The sequence below is a fragment of the Anastrepha obliqua genome, chromosome 5, assembly GCF_027943255.1.
Source record: "Anastrepha obliqua isolate idAnaObli1 chromosome 5, idAnaObli1_1.0, whole genome shotgun sequence".
Classification (NCBI taxonomy): domain Eukaryota; kingdom Metazoa; phylum Arthropoda; class Insecta; order Diptera; family Tephritidae; genus Anastrepha; species Anastrepha obliqua.
In genome coordinates this window covers 13,640,213-13,664,851 of record NC_072896.1, presented here as the reverse complement: position 1 = coordinate 13,664,851, position 24,639 = coordinate 13,640,213, and the positions used below count along the sequence as shown (strand labels likewise).

General features: G+C 36.0%; 1 protein-coding gene across 1 annotated transcript in view; it reads left to right on the top strand.

The window, feature by feature from the left end:
* Positions 1 to 20,674: 20,674 nt before the first annotated feature.
* LOC129248000 (protein obstructor-E) overlaps positions 20,675 to 24,639 on the top strand; it is a 77,003-nt gene continuing 73,038 nt past the window's right edge. Inside the window, exons 1-2 of the mRNA XM_054887393.1 lie at positions 20,675 to 20,769; positions 21,351 to 21,415. Coding sequence (XP_054743368.1) covers positions 21,376 to 21,415 — 40 coding nt within the window. The 5' untranslated portion in view covers positions 20,675 to 20,769; positions 21,351 to 21,375. The remainder of the gene's footprint in view (positions 20,770 to 21,350; positions 21,416 to 24,639) is intronic.

Below are 24,639 nucleotides of genomic sequence, written 5' to 3'. Positions count from 1 at the left end.
TTTTTCAATGTAATTTTATTCGCAATCTTTCCCACACTTTAACTTGCAAAAAAGTAATAAAGTACCCAGGTATCTATATCAACTAATCCCGAGCTTTCGAGATCCCGACGTTGCGGGATTGAGATTTCTAATTTAAATATACTTGTCACCGGGAACATTTTGTCATAATTCCAGGAAGTCATTTTGTGACCGAAAATTCGAATCACCGACTAAGCAAGCCAAATCAGAACGAAATTCCAGAAGCCTTACAGTTTGTGCAAAAGTATGTTGCTAGAATACTAAAAATTCCTGCACCATTAAAGTGACTAAAATGCGTGCTGTGCTTTAGGGAGTAACTAAAAGTGCAAGTGAGCCGAGCTGAGAAAGCATTGCATATTTCCAAACACACTGCAGAAATGCCATTCAAATTGTTTCCGTCTGTTCGACTCGCCCCGTTTGCTGCTTTTGTTGTTTTGTGTCTTATTTCCCTTCCCAATGTTTTCCATGATAAATGAACCACTGCTTTCGTAAGTTCCTGCTGTCATATCTGGTTACTATCGTTGTGATTTTTGTTGTTGCCATCATTTCTGACATTCGCTTTTGCCATTTCTTCAACACATTCTCACAAGCTCGGATGGCTACAAGCCAGAATATAACCTCTTCTGCCCATTTTTAGTTCAATTTTACTTCTATACCCCAAAGTTCTCGCACAGCTAAAAACCCTTTCTAATTTATTCAAAATGAATTTGTTTCACGCTCATTTTAGCGCAATCAAATGCAAATTTATGCACGTTTCCAATACTTTGGCCAACAGCAATGACAGCGGCAGCAGCATCACCACCGCCACTTCCAAGCGGCAAAGTCAAACGCAGTGCATCCTTGCCGAGTTGAGCAACGCTGAGCAGACCATCGAGATACATATGCCACCTTACAGTTACACTTGCTGCTGGTCCATCTATTTCCCTTGCTGCGTGGCTTCGTTCACTTGCGCACTTGTTCCGCTTGCATTTCAACCAGAATATTCAAATTAGCTGCTTCGGGTGATTTTCGTAAAAACCAAAAGTCACTAAAAATATGGCGCGTGAATAGGAAAATTACTTGTCACGTTGATGTTTTGTTCACTCCTTCGCTTGACGGGGCGTATGCGTGACATTTGTGTTGTGCCATTGTGGTCGTAAAACATTGTACGCCACAGGCAGTGTCTTGCTTATCATTTGTCATGCTCAAAGGCATGCAGACACATATACTCGCATACTATTGTTGTACATGGGTTAATAATTGCAAAGGTGAATTTGCTGGCAATTATGAGCAAGAAAAGTATGAAAAGTGTAAAGGCTAGAGCAGTTGAGTTTTTGTGTAGCAGGGCGTGAAATGTAAATTACTTTGTTTTATGGATTTGCAGACCTTGACAGCGGAGGAAAGTGAAATGCGATTGCTTGTAGTAGTGACAAATATGCTATTAAAAGGGTGTATAGGTACAGGTCGACTGCTGCGGTAATTTACCCGGTGATGCCGGTTGGCAATAAAGTATTTGCTTAGACATTTTGCAATCGGCTATTTGATGCTGTCACTTATACTCGTACCTCCATGAGTATGTTTGTACATATGCAAATAAAATAGAAGTGGTTTTGATTTTCGATTTAATATTAAATTTTAAGTAAAATTTTTGGTGCAAATAGGAGGTGATACCAACTGAGATTTTGTTATGAAAATAAATCTAAAAAAAAAAATAAATCTAAAAATTAATCAGAAAATAAATCTAAGAATATATCTCGGATCACAAAAAATCAAAAAATAGTTGCTTACGTTGCAAACCATTTAAAAAATAAATGAATAACTGCCGAGCACAGTTTGTTAGGTATTTGGCTATGCTTCTCCTCCAATTTGTGGCGTGCGTTTTGTTATTAGGTGTGCAGCTAAGTTCCCGTTGTTTGTCAATAGATGCCGCCAGCAGTGTGTCGATTCTAACATAACCCAAACATCATGAACCAAGCTTAGACATATGGTAAACAAACTGCTTGGACTCATTAGTGATTTTGTTTTGGTATCATATATAATACTTTTGGTTTTGTGAAAATGTCTGATTTTGGGCCGAATAATCGTCATTTGCGGGAAGTGTTGATTTTCTTCTTACATTCGAAAAAAAAAACGACGGATGAAGCGCATCGAGAGCTACAAAAAGTTTATGGAGATACTGCTTTAAGTGAAACAACGTACCGAGATTGGTTCCGTCGCTTCAAAGACGGTGATTTTAATGTTGACGACCGTCCGCGTGAAGGAAGGCCAAAAACCCTCGAAGACGCTGAATTGGAGGCATTGTTCAATGAGGATCCGTGTCTAACGCAAGAAAAGCTTGCTTCAGTATTAGGAGTTAACCGCCAATCCATTTCCAAGCGATTGCATGGGAATGATTCAGAAACAGGGGACTTGGGTTCCTTATAAGTTAAAACCAAGGGATGTTGAACGTCATGTCGTTTTTTCGCCTGTGAACAACTGCTCCAGCGGCTAAAAGGAAGAGTTTTCTTCATCGCATCGTGACGGGTGATGCGAAATGGATTCATTACAGCAATCCAAAGAAAAGAAAGTCATGGGGACTGCCCAGGTAATGCTTCTACGTCGTTGCCTCAGCCTTATATTCACGCTGCGAAGGTTATGCTATGTATTTGATGAGACCAAGTTCGAGTTATTTATTATGAACTGTTAGAATCAAGCGAAACCATCACTGGGGATCGGTATCGACTTAAATTGATGCGATTGGACCGAGCACTGTGCTAGAAGCGACCGCAATACGCGGAGAGGCTTGAAAAAGTGATTCTATAGCATGACAACGCTCGGCCTCACGTTGCCTAATCCGTTTAAACCTGTTTATCACCTGTTTATCACCTGATTATCACCTGTTCCGATCGATGGCACATAGTCTAGCTGACCAGCAGTTCCATTCATATGAAGGAACCAAATAATGGCAACCATTTTTTTCAGAATTAAGTACCAAAACAGCGAAAACTTAGTTGCCCATCTAATATTATTCCACAAATGGGGGTAACTACGGTTTTAAGCCGACTCCAAATGGATAATGGTTTCTTATGACGAGCTTTTTCGTGGTAGAAATACACTCGGAGGTTTGCCATTGACTGTCGTGGGGCGACATTTGGTGTTTCATGCACGGAGATTCGGACCTACGTGCTCTCTGAATTCCGAATTGTAGTCATGCACCAATGCATCCGGCTATGACGCCCTCTTTCAATATTCGTGAAAATTCTGTATATCTTTATACATATAACGGATGATCATTAAGAACTGTAGAAAAATAAATTTAAATAAAGCAACAGCAGTAATAAATTTCTCATGGCTTTAATATTCACCTGTGCTGAAAGTGTTTCAATTTGCCAGTTCAATTTTTGATAACGTGGTCCAATATGTGAAATGTTATTCTGGCAGTATCTTCAGGAATGTTGGCGTGGAGCTCGTCCAAAGTGTTTGGCTTTTTAGCCTAGACTAAAATCTTGACGTAGCTCCAGCAAAAATAATCGAGAGGTGTTAAGCTGTATGATCGATTCGTTAAAGTTTTCTTTCAAGCGTTGCGTCACTTGTATGTAATGCAGCGTCATATACCGATGTTGTCGAGCTCTGTGACAAGACAAAGTTGCTTAATATTCATCTTTGGAGGTATCGGAATCCAGTTTCTCGTTTCGAAAGAAATAAGGTCGAATGATGTCGCCATGCACTGTATTAAACAACCAATTTTGTGGGCGCTTTGATGCTTGGCAAACACTGGTGAATTGTGTTCGCTCCAATAATGGCGTTTTGTTTTGTTGACATGGTCGTAGAGCGAAAATTGGTGCTCGTCCAAAGAGGTAATTTTTTGGATACATGTCGGATCTTCGTACGAGAGTTGCTATCTATATGTATTTCCGGCCTTGCGCACTTTTAGTGAGGTCAGTTGTCTTCTAACGTTTCAATGGAAAAGTTCGACAAATCTTACCATAAGCTTTTTGATGTGTGAATCATATTAGTGTTGTTTACAGTCGCTTTAAAACGCGATGACCGTTTATTATTCATAATTTTCGACGTAGATTAACAAAAAAAAATTCATCCATGAACTAAAATCGTAAAAATACGGCAAGCAATTTCCATCTTTTAGTACCACAAAAACACTGGTACAATAGATTTTCTGGTGGTCGCTGTTCACTCTTCGATGAATTCAAGGAAAGTTATCCAAAATCAATTGTTGTGCTAGAAGATAACGATGCGCGCAAAAGGACTAAACCAGCTCGTGAAATTCAAATTGAAATATAAATTGAAGCATCCTTAGGCAATAGTATCACAAGCATCATGAAAAATGGTAAAATGCTTTGTGGTAAAATTTATTCTTTAAGACTGCATTCAAATTGGCGGTAGACACAAATTAATGGTTAAATCTTTGTTGCAGAGAAGCAGCCCCAAACATGAACCTTAACAGGATGCTTGACAGTGCGTTGAAATTGTCGATTATCAGCATTACACCAGGCCTGACGCATGCAACTATTCGCCCAAAATTAAGACTCATCCGCGATTATCCGTTCTGAATATGCCTGAGCCAATGCAAGTCTTTTTTCAAGGCGTGTTAATGGGATCAGAGGTTTTTTTCAATGTGTCCCGGAATTTGTGGTCTTCTGCATGTAAACATCTTGAGACGGGCTTTTGGGTCTCGTCCGTGGAGTCATCAGCGTTTTTAACTTCGGTATATCGTTGCACCCACTTAATTATGAATTTCTTCGAGTTCTTCAAATATTTTGCTGCAGGTGCTCGTGATATTTTTGGAAATTTAGGGTGCAGAAGCTGCTATAGTACAGAAAAGGAGTAAACTATAAGATACCTCCTTTGTGAGTGTGAAGGATGAACTAGAAGAAGACTTTACACGCTTGGCAGTGCATTTTAAAAAGTTATAGCGGATATAGCGCATCTTAATCTAACGAAGCTAACCTTATTTATAAAAGCCACAGGATGGTTTAAAAGGGATTCTATAGTGTAAAGAAGAAGTTTTAGTTATTCAAAACGGACCTACGACGTGTCTAAGTGTGTCCTATTGGCAGCCACCAGATCTACCTATCTACCTATTTAAATACAGTGAACCAGTGAAAAATACTCGTACAAGGTGGCGCAAAATTAATCACCCTATCAGAAGATTTATATTTTTTTGCGAATGGCTTGGTTTGTCGATCATATTTCACGTTTGTCAACTGTACAGCTACTGTATACAAGGAGACAAACAAAAGAGCGCGTAAAGGTCAAAATACAGGCACTCAAAATCTTTTTTTATTTAGTAAAAAAGTTATTCAAAATCAAAATGGCTGATTGGAAGACTGATTGTATTCAACTCACCTCACTTTACAATTTTTTTTTTTCATTTCATTCACCTCTCTCTCTTTCAAACCCGCTATGATGTTAACGATAAGTAAAGAAATTGTGAAAGTAACGAAAGTTGCTCTCACAAGTATGCTTCGGATGGTTAAACCCTGTAAGCTATTATCCTTGTCAAACACTAACCCCGTATTCAATTACTTTGCATCATGAAATTTGTTTCTTTTTTTCGGAAAAATACATTTACCCATGAGAGGAAAGCATTTTGTGGAATACTCGTAGAAGACAACCAAAGGGTTTTTAGCTGCAATTTAAAGATATTTCGGATGAAATCTACGCTATTGTTGTTGCTGTTGTAGCAGCATAAACATTCCCCGTGCATATACGAGGAATGCTGCTGGAGTGACAGTCCTTGGCCGGATATAAATCCGGGTCGTTCCGGTTACGTAGAAAGGTTACGGTTACGTAAGGTCTATTTTGAAACAAAAAAATTAAATGGATTTTGCTGAAAAAATTGATGTTGTTCTTACTGATTATATTTTATTTACTTCTATTAAATTTTTTTAAAAACACAGTACTAGGATTTTTCTTTCATATAAAAAATTCTAGTGTGCACTTTGTATGGAAGAAAAGGCGTGACACCTCAGCGAAAAAAATCGTCAAAAATCAACGAAATTTTGTAGTCACTTTAAACTTACACTTTGTTATACTAAAATTGAATATGCTATAAAACTGCATACCCAGAAAAATTGTAAAAATTATGGTTATAAAGTTGGAGGTGTAATGAAATTTTTACAAATATTAAAATTTTTGTACCAATATTGAGACTTTGGTTTTTGTGGTAGTATGAATTATATTAAAAAAAAAAAAAAATAGTGGTGCGTTTATAATTTGTAACGGGGTGTATATGAGAATAAATAGTATTGTACCAAATAGTGGCAACGATCTTTACGGGAAAAGTTTCAGGACCGTGTAATCTCTCGAAGAGGTGATCACAATTGGCCACCGAGATCTTGTGATTTAACAACTTGTGACTTTTTTCTTTCAGACCACGTGAAAGAGAAGGTCTAAGCCAACAGCCCAGGCTCGTTTCAAGACCTCAAAGAAGGAATTCGTGAGGCTATCGAGAACATAGGACAGCCACTTTGGAATTCGGTTATGGTAAATTTCATGAAAAGGATATTGTTCTGTGAGCGTGGTGGGGGTGGTCATTTGCTTGATGTTATTTTCTACTATTAACGGTATACCTTTCTTTTTATAAGGAAATAAACATCTGATCTTTCATATTAAAAAATAGCATTTTTTTTGAATATCAAAATTACACCTCTTATTGGAAAACTCTTTATTAAATAATTTTTTTTTAATTATTAAAACTTTAAAAAGAACTCAACCCGCTCGCTACGGTCTGAAGATCCTATTCCGTCTTATGGCTCGAGGCTAATGCCGATCAACTTAAGTGCCTTAGAAAAATTAAGAACAGTCATTTTATTATCAATTGCTTAAAATATAATTATCGGCGTCTTTGATAATTTTATTTAAGAGGATGAACTTTAATGTGTCACAAAGGAGTCTTTTCGAAACGTCTACATTTTTTTGGGGGAAGTTTCAAAACTAAATTTGCAAGCAACGCATCGATTTTTCGAGTACTTCGTTAATTTGTGGTATCGAACTTTGAAGGACACAACTTTGACAATATTTTTTACTACTATTATTATGAAGGGAAAGCCGAAAGATCTGTGCCTCTTTCTCAGATTCAGGGTACCATTTCTCCGACCCAACTTCCACAATAATTTTTAGTATTTGTCCTATTTTATTGAGTTTTATTTCTTCTTCTGGCAAAATAACACAAAACTGTTTATGATTTACGTTTTGATTTTCTTCCACGAATGCAGGGACCTACAGTTTCAAGCCGACTCCGAACGGCTTTTTCATGGCTAAAATACACTCGGAGGTTTGCCATTGCCTCGCGAAGGGCGACCGCTATTAGAAAACATTTTTCTTTTATTTGATATTCATGCATGGAGATTCGGGCCTACGAACTCCTCCCTTTACACATAAAACAAAAAATTGTATTAAACAAAAGATTATACAAATTTTTCAACTTCCATTTGAACCGATTAGCGCAAATTACACCGCCTCTTCTCTAAGCTACGAATTCATTTAAACGTCTTAATTAATACCAACCAACAGCTGCATGCCAGTAGCTGGCTGCTTCCGAATTGACCATATTTTTGATTGCATTGTTCAAGTTTTACCATACATATGCATTTCCAATTATTTCCCTCTTTATACCAGTCATTCGCTATCGGCAGCCATAAAACCAGCTGCTTCGTAGATCTTTTTTATTGCATATTTATACTTCTTGTTTCTATTTATTTTGTTATTGTTATTGTTTTTACTTTTTTCATTACTCTTTGGCATGGATTTTAATTCAGGTTTCTTGGTTTATTTATAAATGCTTAAAGCCGGTTTATCTGCGCACAAGCAACAGTTTTACAGACAAAGCCGAAGAAGAAGTAGAAAAGATGGTAAAAAATCATACATCGACCGTAATGAGAAGAAACAAAACCCGTTCAGACAAGTTGCTGACTACCGTTGAAGGCGAAGCAGTCTAAGTTTTCACAAACATATGTACAAGAATGTATCAGAGTATGGGTGTGTATATTAACCTGCACTTACACGAGTTTGCTTGTTTTGATAGCGGCGATTATAAGTTGTGGGCGCCTCTTGTTCGGCATTTGCGAGTATTTAGTGCGAGTACGCATAAGCAGCTTAAAAGAGTATGACCCAAAGAGGCTTTGCAGCAACTAATTTTTGCTTATATGTAAGTGTGCGAGTTGTGCTTGTTCAATTGGGCGAGTTAGCGGAGTTAAAGTGTAGGTGATTACTAGATGATGTTTAATGCTTGAGAGGATGTGAGTCTAAAAGAGAGAGGAAGGCGAAAGAATTTAAAGAAAATCGTACATTTAATAATTTCTAGAGAACTTGAGGGGAGCAAATTGTTTTAAAATAAGAAGAATGTGCAAGGGAAGCTGACCGGAAACGCCGACAGGTTTTAAGGAGTTAAATGCCTTTATAAAACTTGGGAAATGTTGAAGTTGAGCACTTCTCATTTGCCTACTGGAAAAGTCGCGCAACAAGGACAGTCATATTCCTATGTAGGATTGTTTATATGATTGCGAGTATTTTATTAATTTTATTTAACAGGCAAGAAATAACGACTTCGAACTTAGCTCGAAACTGAACACTGGAGAATTGGTAAGGAAAGTAGAAATTGCTCTATGTGCCTGCAAACGTATGACTGGAAGAAGATGTGGCCTTCAACCTTACTATACTTTATGGCTGTATAAGGCGGTTGTAGCGTAAGTGGCCTCGGTAGTGTAGCGTAAGTGCACTAGCCTGCCTTCCCAGAGGTTGTGGGTTCGAATGCCAGGTAAGGCACGGCCCTCACACTTTTCCAAATTTACCAATTTTCACTGTTTCTAAAAAAAAGAAACAAAAAAATTCCTCCAATTCCATTCCTTAACCCCAAAAAAGAAACTAGTTCTTTTGCATCCTTGCTCCCGCACAACAGTCTGCACATTATTTGCATTGCGGTTGCTAAAACAAGCAAAAACAGAGAATAATCACACATTTACACATTGCATCAGTGGCGCCAGCAAGAGGAAGCAGGCAGCCGCGGTAATAGCGCAGACTCACCAAATTTAGCGAAGTCTTCAACCATCTGTGCGATCCTTCTGCCAGAAAAATGTGAGACACAGATGGCGCTCCAAGCAGTAAGAAGACGCTGTTCTTAAGCAATGACAGGTGGGGGCATTCCCACAACTTAGGACTGGTAGCGGCAGGCTAACCTCCTACCCTGTCAGAAATCAAAAACAGATTAACGAAACCAACGCAAGACAAGAGTCTTGTGGAGACCCTATGCTCCCGAGAGGAGTAAACAAGGAAAAAGAGGCGGTTGTACGACCAATTTTACCGTACAGATCTTCAGCTTGGTGGAAAGCAGTTGGAAGAGATTACAATATCAAACTACTTAGCAGCATACAAAGATCAGCCTGTGCAATAAGGGTTGGTGCATTTAGAACATGTCCTAGGGAGGCTCTTAATGCACTGACACACGTTATTCCGATAGATCTCCATATCAAGAATATGGCTACCATGAGTTCATTTTGGTTAAATGAAGCTGGTTGCTGGAGGGAAAAAACTTACGGTAATGCTAGCCTATTATTGCGACAAGCTCAGTTCACTTCGGGGAGGTGACATTCAGTGACGGGAGACATTCAGTGGGAATTTTGCCACTCTCTCTTTCTCAGCTCGAGAGGAATAGAGTAAGGGACTTCTACTAAACAACTTCGACACTACAGTCTAAGCAGATGGTTCAATGGAAGGAGATGTTGGAACTGGACTTCTCATAGGCTTAAAATTGAAAAATCTGGGCGTCTTTCCAATACTTGCAGCGTTTTCCAGGTGGAAGTACTGTCAAAAGGGAAAGCTTATAGGCTACTAATCGCAGACTTTTCTTTTAAAGGCAATATCGCTATTCTTTCGGATTGAATTACAACAACTTCTAATTTGGTGGAACAAAGCAGAAATAGTCTGATCACTTTGAGTATAAGCCATAAAGTTAACTTAACTGGGCCTCCGGGACATCAGATCATTGAAGGAGGTGAAAAAGCGAACGAACTTGGAAAATGGGGACCTGCTATGAATAATATTCTTGCAAATTCGGTATTCATACCCCTGGGTGCAATAAAGAATGCAATTTCCTTAAAGTATCTACAAGTTGAATAATGCAGATGGAGAGACCAACACAAACAAACGCCAATACTGAAATGAAGGGATGCCTGCACACTCACAGCAGTGATAAATGGCTTCCTCATGGCATACATCACAACACATACTGTCCCAGTTGTAAACAACGAGAGAAAAAGGAAACAATAGAACGTCCTCTGTGAATTCTCTGCGCTCTGGAAGGAGAGAAAGTCAACCCTTGGCAAATCAAAGTTCGAGAGTCTCGGGCAACTGTCTGGATTTGACGTCAATAATCTAATAAGATTCTTAAACCGCACAAACTGGATATAGCCAGCCTACAAATACCATTAAATAAGTTGATAGCGAGGATGTGGCAGCAAAATGGCGCGAAGCGCTAGTTGAATTATGGATGAATCACCACCAGCCGAAGTAATAACTACCTATATTTCAGACTTGTTTGCTAAAAAGAGGCAGAAGGGCTATTTATTGAACCAACTCCATTTTTCGGCTTTAACAAAAATAATATAAAACAGGAAATCAAAAAATGAATCCAAACTAAAATCAGGGAACACTGGAACGGCACAAGCGGTCTTAATCACTACAAAAAGCTTTTGAACTTCAATGCCAACAGAGCAAAATCTGCTCTAACCCTAGATGAAAAGGGCCTCAGATTACACTGTGGAGCACTTAGAGGTAAGGCAAAGTGGCCTGTAATAAACACTTCTGCTGTGATAAAGAGGAGTCTATGGAACACTTAATCACCAAGGCCACAGGAGACACGGAAAATACTGGGCTCGTACCTACTAGAGGAGGAAGACCCACAATTGACTAAGGAGCTGGTACGATTCCTCGATACACTAAATAATTGTAATTAAGTAATTAGGGGCGCACAATAGATTAATCTGGTCTCAGTGCACAAAGGCCTTAGCTTAACTCGTACAAGCATTACCTTTACAATATTTCATCTAGATTTGTGATTTTGCTAAAGGTGCAGAAGATTTTTTTCTGTACAAGAAAATGATAACATGAGAACTGATTTCACACACACTTACCTCACATCACCTGAACCACTCCTAGATAGCCAAGTGCATGCATTAAAATATACTTTCGCTGGCGGATAAGTGTTATGAAATTTAATTTTTTTCCTTTCTCTAAATTCTTGTACTTTCTATATGCTTTCTAGCTCCATTTAATATTCAAATATTATTACGTTTTTATAATTGCTGCTTTTATTTTGTTTTTATCATTGCTGTTCTTTGGTGTTCTTTTTAAAATTTCTCTTTAAAATTCGTCTCGCAAATATTTACATACATCTATGACATATTTGCACTCTTAAGTTGCTCTTTAATTTACAAACTTTGATTTTATATTTCTCTTTTTCCTTAAATGTATTTACTCAAAAAAATTTAAAATCCATTGTATTCATTACAGGTTTTACAAGTCAGTTGCGCTGGTGGCAAATTGACTCACCTTTGCGCATGCGCAGTGGCAATTATTGCACTACACGAACTATCGGCTTGTATTAAAAATAAAAGAAAACAAAAAGTTAAATAAAATAATGCGCTACACTTGTGCAAATCGGTATGTTAACTTTCCTCAGTTAATATTTGGTGACAAAATTTTCTTGCCCTTCAGAGCCAAGAACCGGAATGCACTTTTTTGAAAGATATTTACTTCGATGTTCTTTACATTTTGTATTATATACGAATCGGATCTCAGAATGGCTCCTTACATTTTGATATACTTCTATGTAAAAGTGGCCAAATTTAAAATAAATTTTTTTGAAAGGACATGAAATAAATTTTTTTCTGAAAAATGCTTAACAAAAAAAATTTTTGGAAACATTTTTTTCTTTTTCCCATTTTAGCACTTTTAACGTAAATGTTGTTGAAAAACACGAAATTTTTTTTGTGAAAAATTCGTGGAAAAAAAATTATTAAAAACACAATTTTGTTTTGTTAAAAAAAATATTGTTTTTTCCATTACGAAAAAAAAAATCTTTTTCATTCTTTCCATTTCAGCTATAAACTTGCTAACAAAAAAACTACTAAGTGCAATTTTTGAAAACATTTCTTTTGTTTTTACCCATTTTAGCACATTTAAAATAAATTTTTTTGAAAGAACATGAAATTTTTTCGTTAAAAATTTTTGGCGAAACAAATTTTTGGTCAATTGTAAATTAGAAAAATTTAGGAATACATCTGCAATTTCTCTAAATTGACAAAATAAAAAATTATTTTCTCAAAAATTTTTAACAGAAAACTAATTTTGTTCTAAATAATTGTTTTTTCAAGAAATTCTTTTTCTATTTTCCTAATTTTAGCAATTTTAAATAATTATTTTTGATAGAACATGAAAGTTTTCCTTTTAATTATAAATGAAAAAAAGTTTAAGAAAATATCTAACAACTTTTTTTCACAAAAATTTTCAACAAAAAAATTTTTCTTTTCCAAAAATGAGAAAATAAATTGTTTTCTCAAATATTTTTACCCATTTTAGCACTTTTAAAGGGAAAGAATTTTTTTGTCAATTATAAATAAAAAAACTTTAGGAAAATATCTATAATTTTTCAAAATTGACAAAATAATATTTTTTTTTTCTCAAAAATGTTTAACAAAAAACTAATTTTTTTAATAGATTCTTTTTCTATTTTCCCTATTTTAGCAATTTTAAATAACTATTTTTGATAGAGCATGAAATTTTTCCTTTTGATTGTAGATGAAAAAAGCTTAGAAAAATGTTTAAAATTTTCCAAAAATGACAAAATAAATTTTTTTCCCCCAAAAACTTTTAAAATAAATATTAGTGAAAGAACATGAAATTTTTTTGTTAAAAATTGTTTTTCCCAGTTATAAATGAAAAAAAAAATTAGGAAAATATCTGAAATTTTTCCAAAAATTGTTTTCCATTTTTCCAATTTTAGCACTTTCAAAATAAATGTTTTTGAAAAACCTGTTATACTTTTGTTAAAAATTCGTGGCGGGAAAAATTAAAAAAAAAAAATTTGTTTTATTAAAAAATATTTGGTTTTTTCCATATTTTTCAAAACAAAGTTGTTTCGTTCTTTCCATTTTAGGAGCCAAATGTATTTCACTTTTAAGAACTCTAAGCCACAATTTTCAACATTGAATTAATCTGGAAAGAATTCAATTTTTTCAACATTTTAGTTAACATAGCCTACAATAAATTTATTTTCAGGAAAAATTACGACAATGTCATTTGACATGCAGTCGCTCAAATGCGTCTTTACAAGCTCTTTATACCAGACGTCTTTTCTTTCTTCGTTCGCGTCTGACAAAGAGGGGATCTGCAGTATTATTCTGTTTGCGAAACCCTGTTGGGTTTTTATGCCAAGTTTATTCCTGGCAAATATACTTTCAAAACTTTGCCATTGATTACACTGGTTTACAGCCAAAATGCACCAGAGACGCCGTTATGAAATTCCTATGTAAAATCACCGTCTGATTCCGAAAATCAAGGTTATTTTTTATTCTATGGTAACGTTTTTGAGATATTTACGAATTACCGTTATTTCAAAAAAACAAAAAATTGGGCCCACTTAATCATATATATCTCGAAAACGAATTGAGCGATTCCAAAATCGTTTAAAGCTTTTAAAAGGTAATAAAATTTCCTATAAACTGTGTGTAAAACACTTTTTGCTAGGCCCTGCTGATTCAAAGATAACGAACTATCATAACGGATTTTTTAAATTTTTTTAGTAAAAATATAAAAAAATTTTTACTTTGAGAGAAAGGATCTCGGAAACTTTTTACTTTTTCGTGTATTTTTTGTTTTCACTCTAAGCTCTGTTTTATTATAAAAAAAATAAACTTTGATTAAACAAAATCGATGAACTAATACAAAAGTTACAAGCATTCAAGTAAATATATCCATATAGTAAAACTTAAGTATCCTACAAATAATAGCATATGTACTATATGTATTCTGTCTTAACTCTATGATCTTATTTTATAATTGAAAATGTTATGTGTCTCGTTTTGACGCTTATTTATATAAGGATCGGTTTCTCTTATGAGAAACCAACAGTAGTCACCCATCATAGCGACATCCCAGAATCCTTGATACCGACTTTCAATCATTTTCATTTGCTGGTGAAACCTTTCGCCATGCTCGTCACTTTCGTTGCCAAGATTTTGCGGGAAAAAATTTAAATGGGAGTGCAGAAAATGAATTTTTAAAGACATATTTACTCCTGAAAGAAAATTAAAAAAGGAATTAGATAAATACATAAGTGACACATTAGTATATAGTATATAATTCAGAACAAATTTTGGTCGTTCTTGTTTGTTCGGAGCAGGGCAATAAATTCAGATTAAGGGCTATATATTCTCATGTAAATTTAAAAATTTGCTTTCAAATGTTTTGTTTAGTTTTAAAGTTAACTGAGAAAACGGTCTTATATATATATATATATATAACGGTCTTATATGTGTTTTTTATTTACCCATTTCCGCATTGTTTTTGATTAAATCGTTCTCTATCAGCTCGAAGGACTTTTGTGTTTGCCTAAAAAAGAAGTAACGACCTTTTCAAAAGAGTCCCACGCCGCTGCCTCCACTGGTGACAATAGTTCTTTGAAATGGGTATTGGCCATTATTTTCCTTATTTGCGGCCCAACAAAAATCCCTTCCTTTATTTTTGCTTCTGAAATCTGTGGAAAGATTGTTTTCAAATAATGAAAAGCTTCGCCTTCTTTGTCCAAAGCCTTGACAAAGTTTTTGATAAGGCCGAGCTTGATGTGGAGCGGAGTATGAGTATTTTATGTTATCCACCCCAACTTGAAACTCGATTCGTTCTAGCCAATCCTTTATGATGTAGTGGTCTTGACGTGCTCGGCTATCCCATTTGCATAGAAAGCAACAGTGTGTATCCAGATTGTAGACCACATAGCTTTCCAACGACTTTTAGATCGGCACATATTTTCCAATCATGTTCTTCGTATTTAATTAATTTAAGCAATTTTTGCATTGTCTCATATGCTTCCTTCGTATTTACTGCATGCGCGATCGGGATAGATGGCTTTTGGTTGCCAATATGCAACAATACGGCCTTTAAACTTAATTAATTGCCATCTATAACCAATCCCCACTCTTTTGAATCATATGGTTTACCAAACTGTTTAAATAGACCAGCAATGTTTTTGCAATAACAAACACTGTCCTTCTTCGTATAGTACTGGGAGAATTGTTCGTGACGAGTCCTATAATATGTTACCTTAACATCGGATGAAACAAATTTAAATTGTTGCATACGAGAGGCGCGTAGTTCGGCCTTTTCTTTTGACAATTCCAAATCCCTTATCCAATCATTGAGTTGTGCTTGTGACAAAGGGGTTCTTTCGTTTTCCGTTTGCAATTCAGTACAACATGATGCCGCGTAATCAGATACTGCTGTTGACAATGAAACTGGAGCCGAAACTAAAGTTAAATTTGATTCTGGCAATGTAGCTTCCGTTGAATTTAGTTCTGGTAATGACACTGTAGATACGCTCGCATAGGTTACTTTTCTTGACTTTCCAACCCCAAATACTTTTGTAGTACAAATATAGCAGTCCGTTGAATGGCAAGTTGGTTCCCTCCACTTCATTGGTGTAATAAATTTCATATGTCGCCTAAATAGATAGTTTAAGAATCATATGTACATATGACAGAATCATGACATAATCATATGTACATATGCTACTATTTGTAGGGTACTTAAGTTTTACTATATGGATATATTTACTTGAATGCTTGTAACTTTTGTATTAGTTCATCGATTTTGTTTAATCAAAGTTTATTTTTTTTGTAATAAAACAGAGCTTAGAGTGAAAACAAAAAATACACGAAAAAGTAAAAAGTTTCCGAGATCCTTTCTCTCAAAGTAAAAATTTTTTTATATTTTTACTAAAAAAATTTAAAAAATCCGTTATGATAGTTCGTTATCTTTGAATCAGCAGGACCTAGCAAAAAGTGTTTTACACACAGTTTATAGAAAATTTTATTACCTTTTAAAAGCTTTAAACGATTTTGGAATCGCTCAATTCGTTTTCGAGATATATATGATTAAGTGGGCCCAATTTTTTGTTTTTTTGAAATAACGGTAATTCGTAAATATCTCAAAAACGTTACCATAGAATAAAAAATAACCTTGATTTTCGGAATCAGACGGTGATTTTACATAAGAATTTCATAACGGCGTCTCTGGTGCAGAAAAAAAGTTGAAATTTGTGATCCAGTGTTATTGGAAGATAACCGCTATAATAGAACTTTAACTTTAACCTTAACTTCATTTTTAATGTTAGCATTAATTTTATTTGTATTATACGAACCCATCTCGTCGCTGCTATGGACGAATTTGGAATCCCACACAATCTTATTCGACCAACAAAATTAACACTAACACTGGAAAATGTTAGACACATCATCGAAATTGGAAATACGCTGTCATAGGAATTCATATCAAGAAATAGTCTCAGACAAGGCGATGATCTTTGCCTGCAGCTTAATCTCGCCCTTGAAAAAAGTAATAAGGGATGCTAGCGTAACCACAGACGGAACTATTTGATCATTTGGACATTATAGCGACATTCATTGATGACCTTAAAGAAGCTTTCATAAATATTCATACAGCGGCAAGAAGAATGAGATTATCACTTAATTCAGACAAGACGAAGGCAATGGTGTCGTCACCACAAAGACTAGCAGTGCAGAACAAAAGTCTTATCATTTTCGAAAATTTTCAGGAATTCAAATGCGTGTCAAAATTTATAATAAAAGCAACATAGGGATTGAAATTGTAACTCTTGTCGTACGCTAGGGAACTTAAATACTAAGCAAGGCCGATAAGCAAAAACTCAACGTTTTTAAGCGTAAAATCCTTCCAAAAATATTTGGTGCTATTTGGAGAACACGATTCAATCACGAACTGTATTACCACCCGGATATTGTCAACACAATAGAGCTTAACCATCTACGATGGGCTGGTCACATTATAAGGGCAGGCGAAGCATACCCACCGATGAAAATCCATTAACTTCATCTTTAACTCAAATTTAAAATATTTGCACTCATGGATAGCAGAATTTGGAACTAACGACATGTGATTGAGGTCACGGTACTCTTTCATGAATGCACAATATTTTGTCTTGAGCTCAGTATTACGTACGAATTTTCTTTCAAGGTTTTGAAATCGGCGACGAGCTTTTGAGTATGACTCACTTAGCGAATCCAAACTTAGCTTTGTTGGCAGGCGAACCGAATATGTGCTTGAGGGTAAACGAGTGAAATTAACATGACAACAACATGATCGATCTCCTAAAACTGCCAGATTTAATCATCTAGCCGATCAATACTGTGGCTGAGCTACGACTTGCTACGAATGTTGAAAGTTTGGGAGCCTTTTGCTCATTGCCAGATAGAACCTAGCCAAGACGAGTTTTTTGAAGTAATGGTATTTCAGGTGCTAATTGAATCTGTCCTACGCAAAGTAGCTCATAGAAAAGTCCTACTCCCATGAGCAGATCAATACGCTGGGGCACGTTAAAATCGGGATCAGCTAGTTGGATGTTTGAGGGTATGTTCCAATTAACGATGTTTGTTGAAGCGACTGGTTGACTCTCGGTAATTGTTTTCACTACAACAGCAGTGATATTTGTATATTTGTACAAAAATCTGAAGCCCGTGACTTCAGAACTATATCAACGGAGCACCCATCAGAATCGACTTTAACGTCAAGTTTTACTTCAGTTTTAGTTTTAACTTTAACATGAATTTTAAATTTATCTCTAACTGTTACTTGGAGCTTAATATTAACTCTAATTTTAACTCTAAATTTAACTTTGCAACTTAAATATTTAATGTTAGTCGTGTTAATTTTAATATCTTAGGGCCGTTTCGATTTCACTGACAAGGCCTTCCTCTTTAGAAACAGGGGATTTCGCAGCTTGGCTCCCTCACTGTTATTTTGTACCAGTAATAATGAAAATTAGCATACTTAAATATCTATTAAATAAACCATTCTCATATTTTTCCATTCTCCCAAAATAAAGCGTCAAAATTTTTGGTGTTGTCCCTCAAAAGAGATCTTTCTTATATCAATTATCAAATTAAGGTATTTCTTTCTGTAATATAATTTTTCACAAGGGAAATAGCGAACTTTATTAGTTAATTTTTTAAACTACTGGCTATACAGCAACAATATACAATAAAATATACAGTCGACTCTCGTTAATTCAAACATGCGATATTTCGCACCTCTTATTAATCAAAGTTAGTACGAGTCCTCTACAATATCTCTTTATATATAGAATTATCCCCATACATTTTTATGCACTCGGTAGTTCGAACTCATGTGGTTAAACACTCGACAATTAAAATTTGCAAAGTTTCTTGGTGTGTTATATTAGTAAGAACTTTGAATTTTGGGACTCCCCTGAAAATGCCTTTACTCTGCATGGTTGCGTGTTACGCATAAAACATAGGCACATTGTGACGCACGCTTCCACGAATCGCTTCGTTGGTATACATATTAAAAGTTTGTATTAATGGGACCTTAAAAGTATAAATGTTTGACGACTGCTGAGAAGAAATTATATTAATTGAAAAATTAGAAGGAGGGGAGAAGAAAAGCGATGTTGCAAAATAATTTAAGATTCCTCTCAGCACTCTCTCAACCATGGTAAAGAACAAGGGGAAAGTTACTGCTGCTTCCGAAAACGAAGATCAGGACAATTCGCAAATAAATATGGATGATGAAGAACCATGAATGGTGCCAGTAGTTGACATCAGCGGTGTGAGTTTTTCTGTCTATGTTTAAGTGGATGAAGATGTTGCTGTCTCAGGATCACTAACCGATGGTGAAATTTTATTTGCGACAGATACGAACGAAAAGAGCAACGATGAAGACGATACATCAGAACCTTTGGCAGAGCTGTCAGCTAAGGGGTTATATACTTTGTGGTCCGGTGAAATTAGCGAAAGTTGGGTTTTTTTTAAAGATATGTAGCAATAATTTTATTGTATAAAAGTTTTTATTATTGGATATTACAATGTTTAAAGAAAAAAAACGGCTTTGTTTGTGTAAAAATATTTAAAAATGGCGGAGTTATGGCGTTTTCCCCCAATACCCTTTTTTTGGAAGAGGCTTGCGGTGGACGCGATTCAAGTCCACCAAGTCAACTGAAATCAAAAAATCGAAAAGATTTCATTAGTATAGGGTTATATCTTCCTAGTGAACGATCAATATATTAAATATTTTGATTTTTGTGAAAATAGGAACATGTTTTTAAAAAACTCCACTTCTACAGTCCTAAAATTGGCATTAAAAAATTCATATCTGCAAAATAAAAATTTATACATAAAAAGTTGATCGTTCACTAAGAGGCGACATCAATTACGAACAATTTAAAAAAAAAATTATAAAAATCGGTTGAATACTTTTTTTGCAATCGCGTCCACCGCAAAAACATTTTTGGAAAAACACGTTTTTGAGATAATCGCGTTTAAAGTTTCAAGTTTAGTTACGTTACGTTGTGACGACGCACAATTTAAAACGCTGTAACTTTCGATCTATTGCTCAGATCTCTATGAAATTTTTGGAAAATGTTCTCAAGGGATTGTACTTTACGATAAAGAAATAAAATTTATTTTGATTTTTTTGAAAAACACAAGGTATATAACCCCTTAAGGTAGCAAGATTTTAAGAGTCCCTCGAATTTCGAATTAACGAGAGTCGACTGTTCTTCTAAAGAGTATTTACCCGGTCTAAGGTTGGTGATGATGATTACATACATCATTTGTTGGGTGTTTGGACGAGCTCTTCCTCCTATTTCTGATGTGCGACTTCTGTTTTTCGATAAATCGAGGGCCTACAGCTTTATGCCGCCCCCGAGAGGTAAATGGACTTTATTTTCTGGGAAAATTTTTCATTTCAGAAATATTTAGGTTTGTCATTGCCAACAAGGAGTGACTGCTATTAGAAAAACCTCTTTCTTTTCATTGGTGTTTCATGCTCGGAGTTTCGAGCACGAGTACTATTGAATGATAGACGCGCACCAATTCATTCGGCTACGGTAGCCGCTAAAGACATACATACAAACAAATAATAAGCGAACTAAGTTATACAAGAGTACTTAGCACAGCTGTACTACGCTGGGTATAAAAATTAGAATAAATTGCCATTTATATTCCGCTATTCACCTTAGCTGAAAATGTAAACGCTTGCAAAGTAATTGCATTCCTCCGGTAGTAGGGCACCAACAAATGTAAGAGGAGGTAATTCCAAAGAAATTAGAAAACAATTCGCCACAACAGATTGAATGTAAAGCCTCAACTTGGTTTTCTTGAAGCATTCAACAGTTCCTCCGCATGAGAATTCGTACTTACTCTTGCCCCAGTGTTAGTGTTACTATGTACTTTAATATGTATGTATATGCCTGTGTTTGTGTATGAATGCAAATATCTGTAAATATACCCCATAAGTGTGTGAGCGTGAGTGTATTGATGCATACATACATTCGTACGAGAAACCGCTTCCAAACAACTGTGAGGCCAACACTGAAAACATGTATTTAATGTGGTGAGAAGTTGGTGACGGCTCCTAGTCGTGGCTGGTCTGCGATCGCTGAGTGTGGATTAGGGCTTTAAAAAAGTGAACAAGTTGTAAAAGATATTCATATAAAAAAGCGAGTAACAGGTATGGCAAAAAAGCCACGTTGAAATGTTAACAGAAACAGAAAGTTTTGTTGAATTCCAGAAAAAAAGTAAAAAAAAATTAAATAAATAACAAAAATAGAATTTGAGATAAAAAAGGCAGTGAAAAGTTAACATTTACAAAAAAAATTTGTTTTGTGTTGATGAAAAGGTGCAAAAAATATGCCACGCATGCAAAACGACAATTCAAAAAAAAAAAAGAAGAAAATGATTAATTAAAACTTGCAACTTCACATAAATATTTGCCGCAGCTACATTAGTCTTGTAGTTAAATTTATGTGAAAAACTGAGTGCCAATTAAAACAGAAATGTGTTCAAATCTAAAATTTATTGCTTTTAAACTAATAAATTGCCGTTTATCGCGTTTCGATTAAAAACAAAATATGAACTTTAAAAAAAAAATTAAATTTAATTTGTGCTGTTTTTTTAATTAACTATTTTTTTGTTCAAGTGAAACTAAAAACAATAATATTTAACTACAAATTCAAGCAAACTTAAATCTGATTCATTTTCTATTTTTTTGTTTTATTTTAATGTTTAATGAAAATTATATTGTTTCTACAGTTCCAGTGTTGCAGTAGATTTTAAAATGGCGTTTTTGAAAATTTGCATATTCGCCATTGTTGTTGGTAAGTACTTGTTTTGTACATACATAACCCACTCACTTGATTTCACACACACACACACACACATCTACATACACTCCCACTCTATGAACAGTCTTTAATTGCAATTTGAATTATTTAACATTGACAATTAACTAAATTTAGCCTGTGTGTATGTATGTGAAATGAGTGTGTGTATGCAAGCATATGAAATAGAGGAGTTAATGAGTGGGTGAGTGAGGGAGTGAGTGGCTGTTTAAATGAGTAATGAGGAATTTTATGCTAATGAGCCTGTTGCATGCGTGTTAGTCGGTCAAAATGCAGGATAAGCGATTTGAGAGCGATTGAAGAAGATATTAAAAAAATCTAAAAAAAGTGAGTGAAAAGTGAATTAAATGCATAACTATTTAGTCTTTTCATTCTATTAATTTTTGCTTATAGTAATAATATTTAATAGCTCTATTATTGGTGGCCTCTTCTTTAAATTAAGGAAGATTTCTCATGCACACATTTCGAATTTCGGCATTTGTATTCCTTCACAGGTTATGAACTCACTGACTTTTGAGTTTTAGAGCCACTGACGCTGAAAAGTGCACATATTTTTGGTCGAAGATTTCTTTTGTCACTATGGGTCACTAAAAGTGCTCGTTCAGCTATACTCTCCAGTTAAATTAAGACTAAATCCCCAAGTTTACTGGCTTAAACTCAGCATAGAAAGACTTCAATAATGAGCAGTATGAACTTTACGGCGCCATAGACATAGCGCAGCGAATAGAGATTCAGCGGTTTCGTTGGCTGGGTCATATCGTCCGAATGGATGTAGACGTTTCGGCTCTGAAAGTATTCGATGCGGTAACAGCTGGTGGTAGCAGAGGAAGAAGAAAGATCTCCTCTGCGTAGAAAAGATGAAGTGGAGAAGGCCTTGGATTCACTTGGTGTGTCCAACTGCCACCGATAAACATGCGAAAGAAACGACTTTCGCGCTTCGTTAAACTTCGCCAAGATCGCGTAAGCCGTTATCGCACCAATCAATAAGAAGAAGAGAAGACTGCAATAAAGGCTCTCATTCGAAATAAGTTCAAAAACATCGAATGCCCTTACAATGTCTTCGACCTCACAATACCAATTCGTACTGAGTTCCGCGGTAATGTTGTTACGGGAGATGAGGGAGCAAACAATCGTGCGAGGAAGGCACCTGAGATAACACTTGAATAATCGACTCTAACCATTCAGAGACTTGATCAGGGCTTCGTTTTTTTTAGCAAAAGGCTTCGTCAGCTGTTAATAGCAGGTAAATTAATTAGGGAAGGGAGCTTCCTGAGGATCTCAAAGCATTGAGTCGCCCATTGTAGGACTTGCCTTTTGTCCCACTGTTCCCCAGTTGTCCTTTTGTGGAACTACCGTTAAGTATTGGAAGGGGAGCCTTTCTATGAACATTTGCGAAGATGTTCCGAGAAACGCAGCTTTGTGCTGATTTTATTTGCTACATTAAATAATGTCTAACAGGTTGTTAATCTTAATTGGTTTCCCTATCTAATTTCGCAAGTCAACCCATGTGGTTTCAATAGCGTCATTTTCACAGAAGGCGCAATATGGCTCGTCTTCAGTCCGAATTTATGTAAATACAATTTTAAGCAACCGTGCCCAGTCAATATTTGGGTAAGGCCGAAATTCACATCCCCATGTCGTCTGTCTAACCAACTTCGCACAGACTTTGTACCGACTCTGCCATTTATGCCAACAACTCTCCTTCACTGCTTGACGACTTACCTCACTTTTTGAGCTCTCATATGCCCATATGGGAAGCTTACATATGTGCTTTAACGCTCCTGACGGGGCACAAGATCATTAGAAAGAGGTAACAGCCGTTCTGCATTTCTTTTGAGACCACTTATTTGCTAATCTGGAAAGTTTAAGCACAGTTTGTCGAAAGGACTGACAAAATTCGCTCGAAAGTTCGGTGCGGTTTAAAGATACGAGGTGTGCTCAAAAAGTATCGCGAATTTTGTGTTTTTTCAAAAATTATTTATTTATTCATTAATATCTATTTTGCCCCATTCAAAGTAATCCCCATGAGATATTATGCACTTGTGCCAACGTTTTTTCCAATCTTCGAAGCACTTCAAAAAATCATTTTTTTTCATCTTGTTCAGCTCCGTCAATCGTAGCGTAGAGTCGTCCTTTCATGGGCCTCTTCAGTTTCGGGAACAAGAAAAAGTCACAGGGGGCCAGATCTGGGGAATACGGTGGCTGTGGCATCATTAGTGAGTTGTTTTTTGCGCAAAAAGTCGCACACAAGCAACGATGTGTGAGCAGGGGGGTTATCGAGATGCATGAACCAATTTTTGTTTTATTATCTTCCACAAATCCGGGCGTTTCGGGCGGATTGCTTTGCGCAAATTGCACATAACTCGCAGGTAATATTCCTTAATGACCGTTTTACCCTATGGTAAGAACTCATGATGCACAACGCCCATGCAATCGAAGAAAACGGTAAGCAAAACTTTTACACTCGACCGAACGTGGCGCACTTTTTTCGGTCTTGGTTCGTGCGGCAGCTTTCATTGAGATGATTGAGCTTTGGTTTCCACGCCATAACCATAAACCCACGATTTGTCACCAATTATGACCCTCTGGAGCAAATTTGGGTCGTCGCGGACAAAGTCCAACATCTCATTAGCGATGTTCATGCGATGCTGCTCTTGGTCGAAATTGAGCAATTTTGTTACAAATTTTGCGGCGATCCGTCTAATGCCCAAATCATTGAAAAAAATCGAATGGCACGAGCCAATCGATATGTCTAGGTCCTCAACAACTTCTCTAAACGTGATTCATTTTCTTCACTTCATCAATTTTTTCGTCTGTTGTTGAAGTGCTCGGGCGTCCGGCACGCTTTTCGTCGTTCACATCTTCTCGTCCTTCTGAGAGGATTTTGTACCACCGATAATCATTGCTTTGGTCCAAAGTAGCTTCTCCATATGACACAGTCAACATTCGGAATGCCTCCGAGCACTTAATTTCGTTTTTCACACAAAATTTGATACAGCTTCTTTGATCTATCTTTTTGAATAGATAAAAATCGAAGACGAGCCGAAACACGTGCAAGCAAAGCAGCTGTCAACAGTTAACTGAATATTCAAAATGTCCGAACTCGTCGGTATAAGTGAGAGACATGAGTACCAACATATCGCCACAAAAAAAATCGAAATTCGAAAATACTTAGCCTGCGAGTATTCAAAATTCGCGAT